The 24,930-nt window shown below is 36.4% G+C and overlaps 1 protein-coding gene across 2 annotated transcripts in view; it reads left to right on the forward strand.

Annotated features, from left to right (window-relative positions):
- Ercc6l2 (ERCC excision repair 6 like 2) overlaps window positions 1-24,930 on the forward strand; it is an 82,342-nt gene that overhangs the window by 13,692 nt on the left and 43,720 nt on the right. The window contains exons 3-10 of one of the 2 annotated variants that reach the window (XM_028781253.1): window positions 3,026-3,219; window positions 7,861-8,022; window positions 8,417-8,624; window positions 11,131-11,271; window positions 13,322-13,435; window positions 14,841-14,960; window positions 18,281-18,352; window positions 18,987-19,136. In XM_028781253.1, the coding sequence (XP_028637086.1) occupies window positions 3,026-3,219; window positions 7,861-8,022; window positions 8,417-8,624; window positions 11,131-11,271; window positions 13,322-13,435; window positions 14,841-14,960; window positions 18,281-18,352; window positions 18,987-19,136 (1,161 nt within the window). Of the gene's footprint in view, window positions 1-3,025; window positions 3,220-7,860; window positions 8,023-8,416; window positions 8,625-11,130; window positions 11,272-13,321; window positions 13,436-14,840; window positions 14,961-18,280; window positions 18,353-18,986; window positions 19,137-24,930 lie in introns of those variants that run through there. The other variant, XM_028781252.1, reaches the window with a different exon arrangement.

A 24,930-nucleotide genomic window follows, 5' to 3' on the forward strand; every position in this document is an offset into this window, starting at 1 on the left:
CCTTCCTTCCTTCCTTCCTTCCTTCCTTCCTTCCTTCCTTCCTTCCTTCCTTCTTTCCTTCCTTTTTAAATTTATTATTCACTTTACATCCTGCTTACTGTCCCCCTTCCTGCCACCCTGTCCCACAATCCTTCCCCGTCCCCTCTCCCTTCTCCTCTGAGTGGTTGGGAGCCCTCTCAGTGTCCCCACACCCTGGCTTCATATCTCTGCAAGGTTAGGTGCTTCCTCTCCTACTGAGGCCAGATAAGGCAGCCCAATTAGTAGAACATATCCCACATACAAACAACAGCTTTTGGGATATCCCCCACTCCAGTTGTTCAAGATCCACATGAAAAGCTGCACGTCTGTTAAATACGTGTGGGGAGGCCTAGGTCCAGCCGGTGTGTGTTCTTTGGTTGGTGGTTCAGTCTTTGAGAGCTCCAAGGGTCCAGGTTAGTTGATTCTGTTGGTCTTCCTGTGGGGAGCCAGATAGGAAGACATTCAAAATCAATCTTTGTCCTATACATATATGCACACAAACATGCACCACACACTCACAGAAAATTAAAATTGAAAAATGAAAGAAGAATTTCCTAGCAGTTACAAGTGTAAAGAAAGATGTTGTGTGGTACTGAACAAAAGTGCTTTTCAGTTACTTTACTTATATTTACCACCTTTTAAGCTCTTGTTGTATACCTGAAACAGTTGGAAATTTTGTTTCCTTTCTGTTGCTGGACAAAACACTCTGGACAGATACAGCTTGGGGAGGAAAAGGTTTATTTGCCTTACACTTTCAGGTCATAGTCTAGTATTGAAGGCCAGGAACTCACAGCAGGAACCTGGAGGCAGGAACCATGAAGTAACACTGCTTCCTGGCTCATTCTCTCTTGCAGGTTCATGCTTAGCTAGTTTTATTACGCAAATCAGTATAGCTTGCCTAAGAACAGTACAGGCCACAGTAGGCTAGGACAATAGGACAATAAAGACAGCTCCCACAGACATTCCCATAGACCAGTTTGATCTAGAAAATTCCTCAATTAAGGCTTCTTAGGTGACTCTAGGCTATGTCAAATCGACAGTTAAGGCTAAATAAAACAAATACTGTGAAGGAAAAATAAGGAGCCAAGCAAGTTTAAGAAGGATCAGTCACGGGAGTTTGCATTGCAAATGGTGATGCTGCTGTGAAAATCCTTATATATATACTTCTCATCAACCTCTGGAGTGACAAGTGTGGATTAAATTCTTAGCACTGCAGCTGTAAGGGTAGGAACTACTGGAACTGTAGAAAACTCCTGAGTACACAGATGGAGTTTGTACCCATGATTTTAATCTTGTAATATACAAAATTCAAGGAGAGGCATCACAATTGGACATAGCATTTTGAGCCTTGATTTTGTATTTGGAAGTAGGAGAAAAATTAAATCGTAAGGTAAATTACAATAGCAAAAGGTATCTGAAGTGAAGCCAGATGGAAAGGCGCTCCTTGCTTAGTGAATGGGGTGAGGAGTTAGCTTCAGCTAACTTTCGTTTTCTTTTTTCTCTTTACAAATATGGTCGCATATTCTGTTTCTTACAAGTCATAAGTGGCCTGATGAAACATTACACAGAACCTTTTATTTTATAGTATGTTTTATTGCTTCATCTCTTGGGAATGGGCAAGTATAATCCTTTAGAAAAGTTTACCAATAATCCTCATATACATAATGACCTAGGAGTATTGGTCATAAAGAAAAATAAAAACATAAAAGGTTTTAAGTAGTTGATGAGAGTTTTATTCAGGTTTAAAAGAGAAAAGTGGAGTCTCCAAGCACCACTGTGAAAACTAGATTGCTCTAGTTGAAAGCTGAATTAATTGGCTTTCTGTCACTGTGACAAATTGCCTGATAACGTAAAAGTAATGTAAAAGAAGGAGAAGTTTATTTTGGCTCTTAGTTTTTGAGGTTGCGGCTCACGATCAGTTGTCTTCTTGGCTTTACAGCCTGTGGCAATGCAGTGCATCATAGTAGGAATGGTGGAGGAAGCCGCTCACTTCATGGAGGACACAGTGAAAACGATAGGAGAGATGTTCTCCAAGAGCATTGAACTGTGTCCCAGTAGTCCAATTTCCCTTCACAAGGCACTGTCTTTTTAAAGTCCCACCATCTCCCTGGGAACCAAGCCCTTACCACACATGCCTTTGGAGAACATTTCATATCCAGACTGTAGTTTATTTCCAAATAGCTAGAAGTTCAGTAGAGAACTGGGGATAGAGGTAATAAGTGTGGATAAGTCTTGAAAACAGCTCTGAAGGAAGGGCCTGGTAGCCAAAGATATGCAGTGGAGAAAACATGCTTTATCTTGTTTCAGTTTGATTTTTGTTTTGGAAAATATGCCAGTTGATAAAAGTGGTCCTTTATAAAAATAAAGGTGGCGTGTGGGGAAGGCTGGGGCCAGTTTTACCACGTTGATTCTAGACTGATAAGACAAGAGCCACTGAGTTGAGTCAAACCTTGTTGACTTTGAAGAACATAAACAGTTAACGTCTAGCCACAGGTAGGAAGGCAGGGTATGTGGAAATAAACACAGGTAGTTACTGACAGAAACCTAGGTAGAGGTCCTCTACTTGCTTTAGGTTTCCAGTTTTTCATGCCTTCAACTGAGAGAATCTGAGAAAAAGGGAGTAGGAAAGAGAAGGAAGCAGCCCCAAAAGACTGTTCAGAGAAGGAGGCTGCCCGTCTGCTTTGCACAGCTCTTTAATTTATTGTTGGGATCCTAACGTTCGTTACTGTTCTCTCTCTTAGAGAGTTACTTTTCTCTTCTTCAGTGCCTTTAAGAATAGAAATGAAAAATAACTATTCCTTTCAGTGGGTTATCTTCTTTGTTCTAACAAAAAACTAATTAAGCAAAGAGTATTTTTGAGGATTTTTTGATCTACATTTAGCAAACCGATCAATTGTTTAATTACCTACTTATAGCATCAGAATCAAAGAGTAGAACTATTGATAACTGTGCTATTTCATGTTGGAGTTCTTGCTAAAAATGTGGATGCTTTTCTTCCTGTTTTTAGATGTTCTTAATAGTTGCTCCTCTTTCTGTCCTCTACAACTGGAAGGATGAATTGGATACCTGGGGATATTTCAGAGTTATTGTTTTACATGGTAGCAAAAAAGACAGTGAGCTGATTCGTTTAAAGCAGAAGAGATGCGAAATTGCTCTGACGACCTATGAAACACTGCGCTTGTGTCTGGAGGAGCTTAACAGGTAAACTCATGAGAGTAGTGCTGCCACTGTGCTGCCAACAAAAGTTATGTGCATCTTTATATCACGGCCCAAAACCAAGCTCCCTTAGCCTGATTTTCATGTCAGGGTTACAGTATGTGATAGCTAAGTCCATCTGGACAGCACCTATGACTTCATGTTGTGTTTCTTAAACTCAGAACAGGAAGCCTTTCTAAACAGTGCATTTTAGAGAGTGGAAAGAGTTCTCCCAAGTCCCGTGTACAGCGCTTTTCATAGATGATGCCTACAGCAGTGTTGAAAACCACTTAGAAGATTTTGATCTGCACCTTGGATCAGTAGCACACCTCTGATGTATTTCCAGCAAGTTATAGAGAAAAAAGCCCCTGTTGGTATGCTGAGCTATGTTGGTGGAAGAAAACCAACTAAGAGATCTGTTCTGACCTAGTTTGTGCCCAAATCCCCAATTCATGTGTATAGGTCTCAATATTAGAATCTAATCATGTTTAAAGATATGATTAAGAAATATTAGACTGTTTACATAGGATTGTAAGTCAAAACGAGGTGTCCAGACAAGTATCAAGAGCATATAAACAGAGGGGACATGTGAGTTACCTAGTAAATCTTTTAAGTGCTAAAATACCATGGTTTAAACCAGTGTGAATTATAGTCAGTGAAAGAGAGAATGGCAGAAAACTACCTTAAAAGTGATTCTTTCAAATCAGCTAAAATGCCCTGGCGTGAGATCACGCAGATGTACTCAAGAGTAAAATGTAGTGAGATGAGATGGTCCATACCTAAGACCTTACCTGCTCTGGAGCTGAGGTGAGAGGATCACAGATTTAAGGCCAGCATGAACAGACATAGTGGAGCCTGTGGTCAAAAATAACAAAAAAGAGTATACTAAAAAGCACATGCTGCAAAGCTGTGTGGATTTGGGTAAGTCATCTCATCTGGAAAATGACAGAATGAATCGGATCTGCTTTTGCCAAAATGGGCTATTAAAACACAGGTGGAAAGTTTCCATTAGAATTAACCTAACAAGTTACAATTAACCTGTTGTTTACAATAATCAATAGCCTCCATTTTCACGGATTCCACATGGCTAGAAAAATGTGTCTATAACAGATTAATGATTTTCCTAAATAACTCAGTATAATATTTTTATGTAGCATTTACATTGTAGAGGTTGTTACACATTACACAGATTATTTGAAAAATACAGAAAGATACATGTAGATTATATGCAGATACCCTGTCATGTAAGAAACTTGAACATCCACATATTTTGGTCCCTGAACTAATCCTCAGATACTAAGGGGCACCTTATATAGTGACATGAATATTGACCAGGCATAGTTAGATTTTTCTGTAAAGGTCCAGTTAATAAATATTTTGAGGCTATACATAGTTTTGAAGCTATTCTATGGAATATTCTTTTTTATTTTTCAACTGAGTAAAAGTATGAAACTATTCTTAATTTGATGACCATGAAAAACTATTCACAATCTGTGTTTAGCCCAACAGCCACAGTTTGCTGACACCTGTTTTGAAAAATGAATACTTGAGCTCAACCCCTATCCCACGAAAGGGAGAAAGCACTTGTATTATCCGAACTGTCCTCTCCTTACAGTTAAACATTGTGCAGTTCTCACCGTGAACACACACCTTGATTTTTGCCACCACAGACTGTTTCAAGCTATCCCAGATAATTCTGTTAATGCAGTTCTGCTGAGAGTTTTGTCATTCATCTTTGCCCAACATGTTTTTAAGATTCGTCTGAACCATTCAGTAAATCATTAATTATTTTTTTAAATGTTGAATTGTATTCCATCTTATGAGTATGTTCCTCTTTTTGTTACCCATTCATTTGAAAGTAGTTATTTGATCTGTTTCCTAGTTTGTCATTATTACAAGTAAAGTGTCAGGAAATCTATTTATGGAAGCCCTTTTTGAGATATGTTTTTTTTATTTTTGTTGGGTGGATAAATGAGAGTGGAAATTTGGGCTTTAGAGTTAGTGCAAGTTTAAATGGAAGAAACTGCAAACCTATTTTCTATAGTGATTACACCATTGTACTTTCACAGGATTGTGTAAGGGTTCTGTAGCTTCATAGTCTCACCAATATTAGCATTGTGAGCCTTTCTTTTTACTCCTTTTAGTGAGATACAGCACATGACATCATGATAGAAATTATTTCTTTGTAATGCGTGTGCACCTGAAATGTTTATTCTGTGGTTGGTAGATATAGTGTTCTCTAAATGTCAAGAAGCCTTGGTTGATCTGTATAATTTTGAGTGTTCCTTGTCTTTGCTTATTTTCTTTGGGGTTGGTTTATAATTTCTGAGATGAGATTTGAAATCATATAGTTATTTTTATCTCCTCAATTCTGTAACTTCAATATGTTTTTAAGTTCTGTTTTTAGATTCATAGCATTTTGAAATTTTATTTTTTTCTGATGGATTAATTTTACTTCTTATTTTTATTTCTTATATTGTTTGTATAATACTGATATAACTGCCAATAGTCCTCTTATGCCTATTGCATATTATAGTTTTTCATTTTTGTATTGCAACATTTTCTTTATATTTTTAGTGACTTTATTTACAAGTAGAATTTAGTTGAACTTTGATTTTTTTTAATGTCTAGTCTGACAATCTTTGCATTTGTGAGGTAGGTATTTAGACCATTCATATTTAATGCAGTGTGGGTAAACTTAGATTTTACTAGGTAGGCTTTGGTTGTGATTTTTTTACCCCATGATAAGTTTATATTGTACTGTTTTGTGGATTCTGGAAGAAGACAATAATCTTGGTTATGAGAGATTATTAAGTAATTTGTCCAAGCTTATACAGTCAAGTCAGTGATGGACATGAGGTTTTAATGTTGATTACCAACTTAACTCCAGACCTCAGGGTTTAAACCAGCATGTTACCTGAAAATTAGATGTTGTGCAATTAGATAAATGTAATAAATTCTCTTATAAATAGTCATATTTTAATTAATATTTACCTATCCTTTTTGAGTGTGTTCCTTGACATAGATTTCATATTTGACTTCTATGCTTCAATGCTTATTGCATTTTAACATATATTTGCTAAAGAAATGTGTAAGTGGTTATTTTATGTGACACAAGCATTAAGAATTCCAAAAATTATGTAACTATAAGCCATATATTTATAAAAGTAGAGAAATGAGGACATTCCTTTTTTTGTTGTTACTTGTTATTAGTTCAAATGTCTTTGTTTTGATATACTTTAAAAGTTTTATGTTTGATCTCAGTGAGTACTATTTTGTGTGTTTGACACTTTGTATATTTATAATAAACAATCCACAGAGTAGACAAATGCATGGTATACTATTGTTGAACAATATATAATTATTACTATTATATTCATTATATTTTATGAAGTGTTCGTAGATTTAAATATGTCTAAAAAGCCAAATAAAGCTGCATTTTTTGTACAGTCCTCCTAACATGTACCTTGAGTTCTTACAGATACTATTCAGTCAGGCTGTCTGTCTGTCTTTCTCTCCTTTGCCCATCCTCCCCACTCCCCCACTTTGTTCAGTTTGGTTTGGTCTTCAGGTAGTTTCATCTAACCCAGGCTAGCCAGACCTTTCTGTGTACCTCAGGCTGGCCTTAAATTCTTGATACTCATGCCTCCACTTTCTGAGTGCTGGGATTACAAGTGTGTATCATCATATTTAACTTTCATATCCACATCTCTAACAACATATTTATGCTACAGTTTTTGAAGATTTTTGTGTATATACCTTTTTCTTGCGGAAAATTGTGATTTTGTCATACTTTGCCTTTTATTTCCTTTCATGAGAATAATTTCATGTATGTATTGTAGAGTGAGAATTGTTATTTTTGAACCTCTTGAACAAACATTTGGGTATTTATGTGACTCCAGTTTCCTGAGTCATCCAGTATTACCACCCCTAGTTCTCTTAAGAACTATACATGTGCATCAGTGCTCCTTGACTTGCTCTGCTGCTGCCTACAGACTGTTTTCTCTGTTTCTCAAAGTCATCTTGTCTGTCTTCTTTCTATTTCTTCGTTTCTGTGTTCTTGAGAGGTTCTATCTTTTCTGTAGAAAAGTTGGACAAAAGTGTATGAGTATTTATATACTTCACACTTAGAGCCCACAGATCTTTTTGTGTATGCATTCATGCATGTTTGTGTATGTGTGTTCACATATTATACGCACATGAATATACACATTGTCTAAGTACACTAGTGAATCACTTCAGTAAGTTTCACATAGCATGACAGCTTGAGCCCATATTTTAATTTTGTTAGTGTTCTTTATACTTCATTATCCTTGTCATATGGGTACGTGACTTAGTAAAGTGCTTGCTATCAAGCATGAGGATCTGACTTTGATTCCCTACAACCCACTGAAAATTGTGGCACACGTGTAGGTTGAGACAGATCAATCTCTAAAGCTCCCTGGCTAGCTAATCTCACCTAATTGGCCAACTTGAACTCGAGACTGGCGTGTTCTGTGAGCTAGGGTCACTTAGGTAGATGAGAACTCAGTAGGATCATCAAAGGATGAAAGTATTACAGATTTAAAAAAAAAAAACCTGTTGTGTAAATGTCTAAGGTAAGGAAGTTTTCTGTTTCTTCCTTCTACCCGTCCCCTTCTCTTATAGTTTGGAATGGTCAGCTGTTATTGTAGATGAAGCTCATAGAATCAAGAATCCAAAAGCTCGAGTTACAGAAGTTATGAAGGCTGTGAAGTGTAAGGTCCGGATTGGCCTCACTGGTACTATCCTTCAGAACAACATGAAGGAGCTGTGGTGTGTCATGGACTGGTGAGTGAAGTGTGTGGACATTTCCAGTATAGCATTTGTTAGCTGAATGCTGCCCCTGTTTTCTGATTGCTGGTTCTTTAAATCACAGCTCCCTCCCCTAGGAAAGTAGTCGCTTAACTGTTTACAGAAATACCCATTCCCAGACAGGTTTCAGTGTTGGAAAAGTGAAAAGTCTTAGTGTGTTATTGTTGATCCCCAGAGTAAATAAATGCTGAATTATTAGTCCATCATCTTCAGTTATAAACAGTCATAAAGAAGGAATACTGTTTTCCTGGGTCTTGCTTTTGTTATTAAATAAGCCACTGCATATATCCCTTACAAGCAATAGAATTGAATGCTTTTCTTTTCAGATAAATTAGTAACTGTTGAATTTTTTCCTACTGCCTTTGTGAAGGGCTGTGCCAGGACTTTTAGGTAGCAGAATTCACTTCAAGAAGCAATTTTCTGACCCAGTGGAACATGGCCAGAGACACACAGCAACAAAAAGAGAACTTGCTACTGGCCGAAAAGCCATGCACAGGCTTGCAAAAAAGATGTCCGGCTGGTTTCTTAGGCGTACCAAGACTCTTATCAAGGGTCAGCTGCCTAAGAAAGAAGACCGGGTGAGAACTGCATTTCTGTATATTATTAATTTCTTGTCACTGTTTTTTTTTTCCTTATTCCTAAAAAGCATTGCATTTCTTTTTAGGCTTACTTTTGTAGAATTAGTTTGTTATGTGTGAGATTTCAGGAAATATGAATTGAGCTCAGTTTTATTTTTTTTCCTAATTTTACCAACATGATAGCTAATAGGCCTGTAATTAGTACAGATGTTTGCTAGCTTTCTATTGCCATGACATATTCTGGAGATAGATCACTATACAAAGAGGAAAAGTTTACCTTAGTTTCATAGGTTTCAGTCTGTGGTCCCTTGGACCTGTGGCTCATGGGAAAACATGGTGGAACAAGCTCTTACCTCACAATGTTGGGGAGAAAAAAGAGACAGGAAGGGGCCAGGAACCTAGTGTCCCCTTCAGGGACACAATCTCATTGACCTTGGTTCCTTGTAAAGATTTTACCATCTCCCAGTGGTGCCAAAGGACACTGAGCTGAATTTTGGCTTGTGGACCTCTGGGCAGCCTTTGGGATATAAGCCATGGCAGCATGCATCTAACACACATCTTAAGCTAAGTGTAGTGGCTTACACTTTTAATACTGGCACCAAAAGGCAGAAGCAGGTGGATCTCTGAGTTCTGGCCAACTTGGTCTATATAGTGAGTTCCAGGCCAGCCAGATCTACACAGTGAAACTCTTTCTCAGAAAACAAAACAAAGCCAAGTAAAACAAAACCATACCAAATCCTCATGTCCTATCAAGGCTTTTGATTCATTTCTTCCTTAAGGAAGTAGGGAGAGCTTCCCTTTGTAATGAGTTTTTCCTTCATACACAGAATACTGCTCAGTGTGCTCTGGCATCTTAATTCTAGTTACAGGACTAAAGTGCTTAAGAGCTTTTTCATCTGTGTTGGCTTTATGTGAAATGCTGTTTGTATTTATGCTACTGACCTAATTTTTAACTGGTAAGAAAATAATACTGCTTCTGTTTTAAGAAAATTGGAATTGTCTAGGTTTTTATTTTTATATTTCCTTGATTGTTTAACCTTGTTATTCTTAATAGTTCTAGCAGTAGAATAAATATTTTGTAAATTATTATGAGCTAAATCTAACTCATGGTGTGGTAATGGTATCCAATGCACTCTAATCTTAGAATGTCTTATAAAAATAGATTTGAAAATAAAGGCTGGTACTAGTGTGGAGGTTGAGAAAATTGATATGTGACTTGTGATAGTTATCTAACGCAAATATTATATTGGAGTACTTTGTGAACCTCAGCTTCATAAATGTTGTATGCAGTGTGTGTGTGTGTGTGTGTGCTTGTGCACACGTGTATGCAGTTTGTCAAGTAGGAATAATATAAACAAATAAATCAAGAGAGAACTTTGCCTAAAGATTTAGAACTTGGGCTCTGGCTCTCCCAGTTAAAGGTTTCCTCAGCTGAGCAGCCCACTGAGACCAGTGTTGTTTGTTAAGAGGAACCAATGGTGTCAGGTGGGCTTCACATGGTTGTTCTGAAATGCATGGCACCTAAGGAACACTTAGTAACTGTTAGTGTTGAATGCTAACATAAATATACTGTATATTTTAGTCACTGACTGTCATCTTCTTGTTCTGCTATTCTTACATACTTTTATATTCAAGATTGAGCATCAAGGAGTAATTATATTCTATAGACATGTTTTTAAAATTGTAGCATTGTTTTTAAAGATATTCCTGTTTTCACTGAATGCATATTTTTGTAATATTCTCCCATTGTACTTATATAAGTACTTAAAAAATACTTGAAAATAAGGAGAAACTGTTTCTTACTGTTCACATTTTTTATGGCCTGTTATAGATATTTTTGATTTTGACACTGGTTACATACATGTCTAGGAGAATTTTATTAATTTCTAGTGCTGCCAGAAGTAAAAGGGAAATTGTGTTCCTTATAACTTGGCAGCATTGTTTTGTTATAATATTTTGTCCTTGAATTTGGACATACATAGCAAATTATATTTGCTTTTGCATATATTTAATTATTTTCCTCACTAATTTTGGGAATATATAGCAAGGTACTCAAAACGAGCAACTAAAGTAAAATGAAGTTTTTGGCATTTTTGTCAGTTTTTCAGTATTTCAGTAGCATTTATAATTTATACTAATGTTCTAAATCTTTTGTTTTACCTTATCGTGATTTGTTTCTGTGATAAACTGATAGAGATGTCTAAGGAGACCCATGATATACTAAGAATGTATAAGGTAGTCACATTATTTATTTTTCATGTAATTTTTTTCTTTAATTTTTTTCTTTTAAGTGCAAACAATAACAAATGATGTTTATTTAAAGGTGAGGTGATAGTCTGCACAGTATAAAGTGGGGTGAGGAAGTGGAGTCACTGTCACAAGGACATAAGCAGAGGTGATTAGTGTGGGTGATGGCACTGCTGCCTTCATCAAACCTAGTGGCCTTTGTAATGATTTTTCTCACCACTATAGGAATCCTAATACTTGCCCTCTTCTTTGTGTACAGATGGTATATTGTTCTTTGACGGACTTCCAGAAAGCTGTCTACCAAACAGTGCTAGAAACAGAAGATGTGGCTCTCATCCTCACATCCTCTCAGCCTTGTACCTGTGGCAGTGGCCAGAAGCGCAGAAAGTGTTGTTACAAGGCAAGCGTTTCCAGTCATCTCTACTGTTTGCTCTTGAGTCAGTGACACCACTTTTCTTCATTTCCTTAACTTTAGAAGTTATGTTTTTAAAAAGTTATTAAGAAGCCAAGTCTGACAGCTTAGTTCTGATCTCCAGAACCCACTCAGGTTGCATTAACAGTTTCTGTGATCCCACCACTCCCTCATAGTCTGGATGCAGACAGAGAATCCTGGGAGCTTGTAGTCCAGTAAGAGAACCTGCTTCAAACTAGGTGGAAGGGAGGAACTGGCTTTTAAAAGTTACAGTCTGAGGCTGAGGAGATGGCTCAGCAGTTAAGAGCACTGACTGTTCTTCTAGAGGTCCTGAGTTTCAATTCCCAGCAACCACATGGTGGCTCACAACCATCTGCAATGGGACCTGATGCTCTCTTCTGGTGTGCCTGAAGACAGTGACAGTGTACACAGATACATAAAATAAATAAATAAATCATTTTTTAAAAAAAAGTTATCCCCTGGCCTTCAGATGAATGCCACGGTACATGCATGCCTATATCACACACAGACACATATATAAACACAACTTATCAGTAATGCTTTACAATGTTAAATAACCACAAATACAAATAAATACAAAATACAGTATTCAAATCACTGTAAAATGTAGTTTAGAAACTAAGTTTCAAATTGGTATCTTCTTACTTGATATTAGTAAGTGGTCTACTTTCATATTTAAAAAAAAATTTTTTCTCTTCACCAATTTCCCTCCACTGCTTGTAAGAATGAATGCCTGCTTGCTAAGAAAATGTGACTCCTAGCCACAGTGTCCATTCAGTAGAGATCTGGGTTAGTAGAACAAAATGCTCTTTCAGAGACAAAAAGTCACTTGTTTTTCTATCTGCTCTTTATATTTCTTGGTTTTGTTTTTTTTTGAGTTTTATTTGTTTTGTTTATTTTATTTTATCTCTTCTCACATCTGTGATGATTACAGGGACCTAAATTACTTTTTTGCCACCTAAGAGGTTTTGCTGTTTCCACTCATTTTCATTCCCAGTTAGTTTTGTTATCAGATTGGGGGGTCACAACCTGTTCCACAAGTCAGATCTGGCTACTCATCAGTAATCCAATTTAAAAAGCGAAATTAAAAATGGAAAGCAGAAAAAGGAGATTTATTTAGCTCAGCTACATTTGGAAAAGGGACAAAGGTCCAGAAAATTCCTCAAGTCCATCTCCAGGATCCAGAAGTGAGATCAAAATTTAAATAGAGGGCAGAGGATGTACACAGGTAAGCAGTGTCAGTCAAAGTGAGGTCCCGCCCACCACTGACTCATCAGTGTCTTGGCTTCAGTCTGTGAGGTGGTTTGACAAGTTGTTAGAACTATGTGAAACCTCTCTTCTGGGAGTTAAGTTCCCTTTCTGGCTAGAGTGTTTTCCTCCTCTCAGTGTGAGATTCCTGGGGAAATTCCCATTTTTCTTATGCTCCATTGTTTCAGTAGTCTGATAGATTGAGGGACAAGTGTCTCTTTAGAATATGTTCATTTCTTCCAGGCTGTAATAGCATAAATAGAGAGTAAAGTGTTTTTTAGAGCACTGTGACTCTCCTAGTGTTGGTTCTAGTACCCCCGTAATAGCAGCCTTTCTGTGACTGTCCCATCCAGAATGGAGACTCTCCTTTTATTAAATAAACGTCACTACATTGTGGTCACTACATCACCAAGAGTGATTCTAGGTCAGCTTCATGGATATCCTTCTAAGTACTTGGCCTTTACTGTCTTAGATAATTAGACAATAAGTATTAAGTGATGTACTTTATAATTGGTCATATAGCTGTGTTATTTTTTTAATTAATTTATTTTTATTTATATGAGTACACTGCAGCTGTCTTCAGACACACACCAGAAGAGGACATCAGATCCCATTACAGACAGTTGTGAGCCACCGTGTGGTTGCTGTGAATTGAACTCAGGACCTCTGGAAGAGTAGTTAGTACTCTTAACCACTGAGCCATCTCTCCAGCAGTTAGCCGTGTTTTTAATGCTTTTCTTGTTTGTGTTTTCTAACTGTTCTGTTACAGACCAACTCACAGGGTGACACAGTGAAAACCTTGTGCCTTAGTTACCTGACTGTGCTTCAGAAAGTAGCTAACCATGTTGCACTGCTGCAGGCTGCTAGCACCTCCAAACATCAGGTTTGACTTCACTTGTCTTTGTGATACTATTGATATAAAACAGATAGTGTACAGTATTGTTGACACAAAAATCATAGTTCTCATCTAAAAGAGAGTAAGAGATACTTTATTCTGGAGCCATTTTAGTGACCAGAACCTGGGAACAGAGATTTAGATTACACCAAATCCCTATTTTAACATGGAAGTGTTTTTATGAGGTTTTTTAGTTTACTCAAGAAAGTCAGAAGTAGAGACATTTTAAAAATATATTGGTGGGTACATCAGAGAGATGGGTACAAGATTGGGGAAGCTTTTCTGTAGGTCCAGGATGCTGTCTGATAGCATTCTTAGCTTTTGGATTGGTAGACACTAGTATTCCAAAGGATTATTCTGTTAGTCACAGGACGTTAGTTCTGACACAGAGGTGCACAAGGAATAGCTGTTAGGGATATAGGGCTAAAACTCCACCAAACATAAGATAGTTAACTTCTGAACCTGTAATATTCTAATCTCTCCACAATATTTCAGCTCTAATTAGTCAGTCAGTTTCTTCAGACACAGCTTCTTTCTAGTTCTCTTTCTCATTATCTTAGGTAAATACTCTGAAGTGTATTTTAGATAAGGTTGAAGAGAAATCTAACTTGCTTATTTTAACATTTAGTAGTTGAATGACATAACATCGTGCATGTGCAAGATGCTGAGTTCAAATTTCAACATCAATACTAATAATTTTTTTAAGTAAAACTTATTTATCGAGAAATGTTCACTTAAATTTTTAATCAGGCAGAAAAAGCTTTAGTTTAAAGTAATAGCTGTTTTATGGTCTAATACTGTTTATGTTTTATTCTTACATGTTTTGGTGTAATTACTTGGATGGCTGATAAATCATTTCCATTCTGCTAATATTGTGTTTAATTATATTTGTTTAATCTGTTTTCTAAACTGTCAAAATCAGTCCCTCTCCAAGTTAACTCTTAAATAGACTTATCATTTGCTTTGGTAACTGCAATTGTAGCTTACTCTAGAGCACGACATTAGTAATAAGGTCTTAGCTTCATTTAACAATATTTTCTTGTGATATAGCTGGTGTTCTTAAATAAATTTTGAAATCTACTATGAGTCTGGTACAGTAGTCTTGTACAGTATTATTTATTCTTTGGGGAATGTTTATTTCTTTGTTTTGGAAATCTTGAGGAAGTAATGATATAGTATATGTATCCATAGTATCAAGAATTCATTGAAATCATACATGTTTAACATACAGCTTGAGGATTTTCTGAATTGTTAATTTCACTTAAAGAAGGTAGATTAAATTTCTGTTTCTTAGAAATATAATTTTGGTTTTTTTTTTAGAAATAGAAATTTTTTATAAAGTTTTTTTTTCAGGATTAAATATGTACTGAAATTTCTTCTTTCTTCTCTTAAGGAAACACTTACCAAGAGGATATGTAGTCAGGTATTTTCCAGATTCCCAGATTTTGTGCAGAAAAGCAAAGATGCAGCCTTTGAAACACTTTCTGACCCTAAATATAGTGGAAAAATGAAGGTATGTAGTCTTCCTTCAGTGTCCATACAGACAAGGATGTTGTACAAAAGATAAGATTTATGCTGGGATACAGCAAGCACACTAGCTAATCAGGACAGCCACCCCAACAGTGAGAAGAGATGGAGTTCGTGAGCTCTACATATAGGTCAGAGCACACAATGGGTTCTCAGTGGCAGTTGCATCAAACATGCGCCAAGCTTTTCCTTACTAATCTATGGGGCTTAAGAACACTTGAAATGTATGCTGTTCTCACATGTGTACAGGGCAAGGCCCAATGTCTAGATCGAGTTGTCTGCCTCACATTTTTGTTTGCTGACCTAAATAGTAAAATTGCAAGGTAACGACATTTGTTCTACACAGGGGAACTGACCTGTGGCCAAGTTGTTCTTGGTACTGTGTTAGTAAAGGAGGGGGGTGGAAAGCAAGCCCAGGTTCTGTAGCCCTGACCTAGGTCTCTGGACATTATCTGTCACGGTGTTGTAAACTGCTAATAGCCTCTGGTTTCCTCTAAGAAGTTTGTTTAATCCCTCAATAGCTATCAAGAATCTTCATTTATGGGTTCACAGTTTCCACCCTTGGTAAAATGTTTTATTTTTTGGCAAAGGGAATAAAAAGGAAGTAATTCAAATTAGTTAATTAGTGTTTCATCTAGAAATACTTTTCAAAGTTAATCTAGATAAGCTTAATGTGGTTTAGTTGCTTAAAACCTAGAAATTTAGTGAAACAAAATAGGTGGAAGTAGTAAAGAGGATTGCGTTAAAAATTATTTATAAAAATCAATTAGCTTGTATTCATGAGAATATCATGATTTATTCCAAGTAATTAAAATATAATAATCTGCTTTTTATAAAATTTCAACATATGAAGTCCAGATTCATTTAGTATTCTATTTTTAGAAATTATACTGTATAGTTAAAATAGTGATTAGATTTCATTTTTATTCTGATTTTGGTTATTGGAACTGGGTAGACATCTTGGTTTCTATGGAGAACAACTGATTTGCAATTTCTAACTTGGTTGACAGTCAAACAGATCTTGACAATAACATCTGGGGATATGTATTATAGGACTATTTTTACAACATTTAATCAGTGTCATTATCTGTGATATATACTGATTTAGTGTTTGTAAATACACTATAGGCATATAGGGTTATCATAGACTTACTGCCTATGAGGTTAGGATCTTCAAGTTCTTGATTTGTGATTCCAACATGTGAAGATATGGTTCTACTTATCTCGTAGTCAGCCTGCAACTGCAGAGGCTCTGGGCACATAATGGCTGTTTAGCTGTCATAGCCTTAGAGCTACAGCAATTACCTGGCTCGATGTCAGTTGCATACTTACCTCAGTTGCCTGTCAGTGGAATAATCACAAGGTGCACCTATTTGGTTGAGAATTTTTTCATCCATTAGGCATTATATCACAAATCCACTTACTAAGAGAGCAAGAAAGACTAGGGAACCCAGATCAGTGCTATGGGACCAAATAGTACCACATTCATCTTTCTAAGACTGACTGACTAATTTGAGAAACTTATTTTCAAAAGTTCTTCACTGTGAATACTCTTAAATTCATAGATAGATTGACACATGCTATGGAGGACAAGTAAGAATCTGTATTATTAAAGCTCTAACATACATTGATATATTGTCAGTTTTGAATTTTTGGTAAGAGCTCTTAATTTATGATTATTCATTTAGTGAGGTTTTTTTCCTTTAAATTGGCCTAATGAAGACCTGCAATCAGAAAAAAAACACATTCTCTTATTAATTTTTGCTTTCACTTTTAAATACCCCAAATTACAACAGATCTGAAGCCATAGTCAGTGACAAGAGTAGATTTCTATTCAACCTATTTCTGGCTTAATACATTATCATCTTCCAAGGGAATAAAAAGACAAGCACAGACCAGAATATCTTTGCAAAATAATGAAGAATTGGTATCCAAAGTATATAGATTATTCTTAAAACTCAGTAATAGAAAGGAGATAATCTAGCTTAAAAATGGAGAAAGGATCTGAACAGATAACTTACTCCAAAATGAAGTGCAGATAGCAAGAAAGTGCAAGGGAAGACGCTGCCCACTGTTAAATACCTACAAGAATGAAATAGGAAACACTACAAACCTGCTAAGGTAGTGAAGTCCAGACCACTGGCAGCACCAGATGCTGCTGGCCTTTCAGTACAGGTGAAGCTGCAGAGTGAGTCAGTCCTTCTGAAGAATAGTGTGGTGACTTCTGTCAAAGCATTCACTTTCAGTAATGTCAGTTACATCGTTTATAAAATGTGTTTGATATTTAAAATATGAAAATGTTCTTACCATGTTATCCATTAGTCACATTCTTTGTTACTTATCTAAGAGATAAATTTAATGAATTTTACTAAACTTATGCCCACATAAGAGCACCACATAAATTTATTCATAATTTGTAAAGCTTGGAAACACTCAAGATGTCCTTCAAAAGGCAAACCAATAAACTATGGTACAAAAATGGAATAGCTTTTAACAATAAAAATTGAGTGAGACATGATGATGCATGCTTTTAATCCCTTCACGTTGGAGGCAGAGGCAGGTGTATCTCGTTCATTTAAAAGGCAGCATGGTCTACATAGCAAGTTACAGGCCAGTCACGGCTACACAGTGAGACCTTCTTACAAAAAAACAAAAAATAGTAGAACACTTGGAGAACTCCTTAGTGTACATTGCTAAATTAAAGAAGCTAGCCTGGAAAAGATACATGCTGTGTTTCTGTGTGATTCCATCTGTGTGGCTTTCTGGAAAAGGAAAAACTACAGAGGCAGATCAGGGGTTCTGGGAGAAGACAGGGACTTTTAAGCAGTAACACTATTTTTTATTTTTTATGATGTTGTAATGTGAAAACATCGTGATCAGAACTATAAACAAGATTAGTGAACTCTAACACAAGCTAGATTCCTGTTAACAATAACAGGCCAGTGTTCTTAACTAGTTGTATACCTCATAAATAATAATGATAATCATAATTTTAATAATATTAGCTTTATATAAACGTTAATAGGAGGCAATATGGAGATAGATAGCTCAGAAGTAGAGTGTTTGTCTGGCATGCACGAGGCTATGGATTAATATCCAGTATTGCAAAGAGAGATGACAACAGGATGATGAGTAGTATTTGGTGTGATAAATAGTGTACTTGTTAATTTTGAATATACAAAGGGAGTTAGCTGGGTCAACTGCAGATAGTGTTGTGTAGAACACTTTCAGGAAATTTCCAGTGTTTTCTGTATGTGTAATTTTGTAGTTGGCACTGGCCCAGTGATGCCCTGTGTTCCTTCTCAGGTCCTCCAGCAGCTTTTGAATCATTTTAGGAAACACAGAGATAAGGTTCTTCTCTTCTCCTTTTCCACCAAGGTGAGTTCCATCCACAATGTTCTTGCTTGGTTGGCCTAGGTCCCTAGGCACTAAGCACAAGGAAGTAGCAGATTTACTGTCTTGTTCTCCTCATCCACACAGTATATTGTAGTGAGGGAAGCAACTCAGTCCTTTCCACACATTTAGTTATGTATGAAATTAGACAGGGGTGCCCCCATCCTATGAAACTCAAAGGTAAAGCTGTATTTTCTGCTTAAGTTCTTTTGAGATATCTAGGATTTTTAGAGTTTAGAAAATGACATAAATAAAAAAAATGGTTTAAATAAATTTTTTGACCAATAATTTTCTTTTTATTTGGCTTCAGTTTGTTGTTGTTATTTAAAGAAACACTTGCTAAAAAGAAAACATTGCCTGTTTTAGAATAACAGGAAGAAATATATGGGTTAAAAGGAAGGAAAAGTATTTATTTTTTGATACTGGAAATAGAGTCTAGGCCTGGCACATAGTAGGGAATCAGTCTCCCACAGAGCGATACCCAGAACTCCGTATCTAACGCTTATTAAGTAGAAGAAAGAAACGGTGAGCCAAATGGTCAGTGCTCACTAACCATCATCTTGTGATTGGGCAGAACCTGTGACCAGAAACTTTGCTTCCCTGCCTTTCTTTCCTACAGCTGCTGGATGTGCTGCAGCAGTACTGTATGGCTTCAGGCCTTGATTACCGGCGACTCGATGGAAGCACAAAGTCCGAGGAAAGACTCAAGATTGTCAAGGAGTTTAACAGTTCACAAGATGTGAACATTTGTCTTGTCTCCACAATGTAAGAAAATAAAATAAAACGTGATAGCTTGATTCCATCCGGTTGTTTTCTAAACTATTTTGGTATTAATTTTCAATGAATAGGCTAATGTTGCTTTGTTTTATTTGATTATAAAGAAGCAGTAAAAACTTTCAGTTATAAACAGAATAGCAATCTTTTATTTCCTTATCATTCTGGAATTCCCTTTGTAAAGACTGGATTAAAAGTTTAAGAATAAGCTGGGCGGTGGTGGTACACGCCTTTAGTCCTACCACTTGGGAGGCAGAGGCAGGCAGATTTCTGAGTTCGAGGCCAGCCTGGTCTACAGAGTGAGTTCCAGGACAGCCAGGGCTACACAGAAAAACCCTGTCTCGAACAAACAAACAAACAAACAAACAAACAAAAAAGTTAAGAATAAAAGCAGAAAGGTTGACTCTCAGGAATTCCTAGGTAGTGTGACAGTGTTCCACCATCAGAGCCATTGGATCTCTTACTCAGAGCTTGCCACTGCTGCCTTCTCTGCCTTGTCCCAACTGGAGCTGCTGCTGGATTTTATTAGGAATAAATTTGTCCCAGCACCTACTTAATGAATCTTTAATTAGAATGGCTTTTAAAAAAACGCACTCTTTCAAGTTGGATTTCAGTCAATAGAAACACCTAAGGAAGTTATTTCGGTCATAATAAATACTTTATTTTTGGCATTGTATATGAGAATTTTATAGACTTGCTATCACTGTTTTCAAATAGAGAACCAGAGGACTTTAGAAATAAACTACAAAGTGCAAAAGTAGAACTCAGACTGAGTGCAGGGATGAGGAATGAGGCTGCCCTGGTGTGACTGCCACAGGCTATTGAGTCCCTGCAGCTGAGTAAAGGAGTGAAGCTTTGGACTCTCATTGCTGTGGATAACATCCAACATGTCCTTACCCGAGTCCTTATGTACAAAGTATGACTACACATGGTGGTCTTTGGTTAAGCTCTATAGCATAAACCTTCTTAACTTGAGTCCTGTGTAAACACATGGACGGAGGTCCTAGCAGTACAGAGCCCGTCATGACCACCTCAGGCCCAGCTGAAAACAGCCAGCAGCTCTGGTCTCACTGTATCTGAAAAAGTCCTATGCACCCAACATATTCCTAATGTTGAAAGAAAATCTTTCATTTTTAAAAATCCTATTAGATCTTTACAAAGCCACCTTATCATTTTATTTGCATATTGTTTTCTGTAATTTCTAGGATTTTACCTCTTTAATAATAATTTTAGTCACATTTTTAAAAATTGTAAAATTATGTACATATGTGTATTTGTATGTATTTATTGTTGTTGGGGAAGGCTTATGCCATGGTATATATGTGGAGGTAAAGGAACACCTTTATAGAATCAGTCCTCTCCTACTTTTATGTGAGATTGGGGTAGTGGTTCTCAACCTTCCTAATGCTGCAACCCTTTAATACAGTTCCTCAAATTGTAGTGATCCCCAACCATAAAATTATTTTGTTGCTACTTCTTAATTGTAATTTTGGTGCTGTTTTGAATTGCAGTGTAAATATCTGTCTTTTCACTGGTCTCAGGTGATCCCTGTGAAAGGATCATTTGACACTCTGCCCCCAAGGGGTCTCAAACCAGAGGTTGAGAACCGCAGAATTAGGGCATCAGACTCAGGTTCCCAGGCTTATGTAGCAAGTGCCTTTACCTGCTAAGCCATCTTGCTGTTCCTAATTTTTTTTTAAAGGCATACACTACCATACCCAGCCCCTAGAGCCTTTTTATTAGAGGTAACTTACTGTATTCAGTTTTGTACTTGGGGATACTAATCATCTATCTGGTTGTTTACTCAGACTCTTGCTTTTGGTAGCTGGTTTCTTCATACATTTTATAGTTTTTTATTTTGTTTTCCTGGTGCTTCAGAGACCAGTGGTTCTCTACTCATGTGGTTTCCCAATGCCTTTTGTTAACTGTCTTGACCAAGACAAAGGAAAGTTTTCTGTGTTACTGAATTAACGAAGTAATCCTTGGTATAAGCCATTACATAAAGAGCCATACCCACCGTGTCTTTGACCTTTGTCTCCTCCATCCGTATCTGTTAACTACTGTCTTTTACTTTGTTGGGGACTATTACTGTTTTTAAGTTCTACAGTTTTAACTAGATTAGTAGTAACTAGGTTGCTCTAAAAATTTGGAAAACAAAATCCTACACTTGCATTGTGATTTTTTTTCTGAACATTCTTTAATGTTGGATTAAATAGAGCTAAGCTAAATTCTGTCTGTTACCTTTCAGCTAGTTCAAGGGATATAATCAAACTACAGCCAAACAGCTCTATGTTCTGATTCTTGGTCCATTTTCTTAGGTTGCACAGTTGAGTTCAGTTTATATCTCAGTCATGACCCTTTGGCCCCATTTTTCCCCTCTATCAATTTTTCCCCTTTGCATTTTCTCTTCTGTTGAAACCACTGTATTTTCAAGATTTTTTTTTTTTGCTACCAGCCTTTGATCTCATCATTTCTGACTGAGCTAATTATTCTCCAGGCCTGCTAAAACTGTCATTTTCAACCTTCTTTACTATCTTACTGCAGTGGATCCTTTGCCAGTATCCCACGTCATCTTCATTCTTAATTTACTCCATTGTGGTTTTGGAAAGTTTTCTCAAGTAGCTTTGTAAGCCAAAGTGTGCAGAAAGTAACTATCTGCACCCCTGAATATAGAAAATGTCATTTATTTGCCTGCCCTATTGAATTCATACTTTGGCAAACTCTAGAAATCTAGATTGGAAATAATTTCCCTTCAGGCCTTTGAAGGCCTTACAGTATTGTTGTTTAGTACTTAGTGTTGTTAAATACCACTCTGATTCTCGCTCCCCTTTGGGTCTCATAAGAATTTTTCTTTCTCTGCAATCTGCTGAAACTTAACAGTGATATTTGAATCTTATCTTGGGGGATGGTCATTTGTTGTGCCCTGTCTCCATTTGGGGAAAATGCTTTTTTATACTTACTTTAAACAACTTCCCTTCCTTCTGCTTTCTGTGTGGTTACTTTGGGATTTGATCCAGATAATTCTTTCTTGATTTTTTTTATGAGGAATTACTCCCCTTATCTTCTACTTTCTTTGGCTGCTGTTTTGTTTTAGACTAGTGGTTCTCAACCTTCCTAATGCTATGACCTGTTGATACAGTTCCTCAAGTTGTGGTGAACTTCAACTATAATATTACTTTTTTGTTACTTCATAACTGTAATTTTGCTGTTATTATGAATTGTAATATAAATATTTGATATACAGGATATCTGATATTCGATGTCCTCTGGGGTCACAAGCCACAGGTTGAAAAACCACTGTTTTAGACAATGCATGCATTGCAGCTGTCCTTGAGCTTGCTGTCCTCTTGCTCTCTCAGTTTTGCAGTAAAACCTCATGTATTAGTTAAGTCAGACATTTCATATTTTGTACTCCCTGTTCTACAATCTGTGAGAATGTCATTTTCCAATCTTATAGATTATTGTATTTGAAACAATCACATTTTTAACCAAAATTTTTTGTGCTTTCTAATCTTATTTTTCTCTGAATTGTCTTTCTTTCCTTGAATATTAGCACCTTAACTCTTAGATTTCCATAAATGCTCTTGAAACATGTTTAAAGAAAATTCATCTGTCATTTTTCTTGGATATTTTTGAGAATTTCATAGATGAGTACTGTATTTACCTCATCTCTCCAACCTGGGATTACAGCTTCTCGTTGTTATTGTTGTTGTTGTTGTTTAAATGAAAATCATTGACTTTATAAATGACTTTGGGGAAAGTTAGTATCTTTATGATATTTCCTTTCTACCCCTTAGGATTTTTGGATGCACTGTTAAAGCAGGTACTTAATTTGACCTATTATAATACTAAATAAATACATAATAATAAAATGCAATTTGTTAAAGATATTTTTGTCTAACATTAAATATAGTTAAAATTGATATGTTCACTTGGTACAAGAGTAGAATGTGGAAGACATTCGTAGACACAGACAATACGCATGGTCATGAGATTTCTGTCTCAAAAACTAGTCCTTGGCCTGAAATGAATAATTGTTTTACACTGTTTTTAAATAAATCCTTGTAATTAGCCATGTGAATTACAAATAGGCTTTAAATTATATTATATCAGAGAATCATCTCATCAGAGATCTAGATTAAAGATTTTCTTTGTTTCTAAAAGCCTTTGCCTCTGCTTTAACCAGCCAGGTGTCATTTGTACTTTCAGTCCCTTAGAAGATTGTTCCCCTAATTAGCACAGGACTTGTTTGAGCTCACTGGGGTGTCTGCGATGAATCCATGCCTGGTTTCTCTATCAAGAGCCTACCTGCAACAGTTGGAAGGTTATTAAACAGATGCTCCTGTAACTTCTACTTACTGGGCATCTGAATCTCTCCCATCTTCATTCTGACTTTTCCATACTAGGATTTTATTGTTGTCTTCTTTTCCAAAACTCTTTCCCTGTCTCACCTTTCTGCCATTGGTTTAAGACTCTCTGAAATCTTCTTTGCTATCACTTCTAGAAAGTAATTCTAAAAAGATAAAAAATCAATTTCTTTTGAGCACCAAAATTTAAGAGGATGCTTCAGTTTAGATACAGACTCAGGCTATTTAAGGAGACCCTTTGTTCCTACCTGAAAAATGTTTAAACTTACTTTGAGGAAAGCCAGGCCGATTGATGTACACCCTTAATCCCAGCACTTGGGAGGCAGACACAGGCCAATCTGGTCTACATAGTGAGTTTCAGGACAGCATAGCTACACAGTGAGATCCTGTGTCTGAAAACAAAAAATACCAAATGTATCTGGAGGATTAAAGATATGAAAATACCTAGCATGACTCCTTCTATGAAGAGGATGCATAGTCAATGTGAATTTCTTGTTATTTGGCACATGTTTTAAGGAAGAGGATTATAACCACCAACTTTTGTCTTTTGTCTTGAGCATCATTGTGCAAGTAGTCTGAGTATAGGATGATATTTTTGACATAGTGGGAAACTGGTGAGCAAAAACAAAAGAAAACCCCTTTCCCTTAGATTCAGTTTTGCTGTTCCTTTTATTTAATGTCACAAATCAAAAATAGCCAGACCCAAAGTCTGTAAAATTTAGTAAACTGCTAGACAGTTAGAATAGGCATTCAGAACAGAAGCTGTGGAGCTTTACATTACATTTTACACTTTATTATTGAACTTATTTTATGCACTTATCCACCATCAAAACCCCAATATCCATGACAGGCTCAGAACTAGAAGAATAATTGTCTTTACATCATCTCTTATGAGTCCTACCCATCACCTCACTCGTTCTTCCTCATCTCCGTATCTTTAGCCTTTCTTGTTCTCCTTTCTCTATGTTTTGTACTTGTTTACATACATTATTGGCTGGATTCCATGCATGACAGAGAACATGTGGGTTTTTTTCCTTTTTGCAATTATGTGAGCTTCCTAAATAGTGTAAGTGCATTTTCATGTAAGTCTCCAAACTTCATTTTTTAGCACTGAATAGTATTCTGGTATGTATGTATGTATGTATGTATGTATGTACATACATATAAATGCATACGTATACATATATAAAACCACATTCCTTTTAAATCGTATACAAGTTTATCACTATTGTAAATTATCTTTTAATAATAAAATGCAAAACTAAAAATTTTACAACATGAAAAAGACTTAACCACTGTTACACAGGATGTACCCATGTGAGTGTAATGCAAGCACATCAGTCCTGGTACTTGTGTGAGTGTGATGCACACACAACAGTCCTGGTACTTGTGTGAGTGTGATGCACACACATCAGTCCTGGT

Source organism: Grammomys surdaster, unplaced genomic scaffold (assembly GCF_004785775.1).
Source record: "Grammomys surdaster isolate TR1022 unplaced genomic scaffold, NIH_TR_1.0 375, whole genome shotgun sequence".
In the NCBI taxonomy this organism is placed as follows: domain Eukaryota; kingdom Metazoa; phylum Chordata; class Mammalia; order Rodentia; family Muridae; genus Grammomys; species Grammomys surdaster.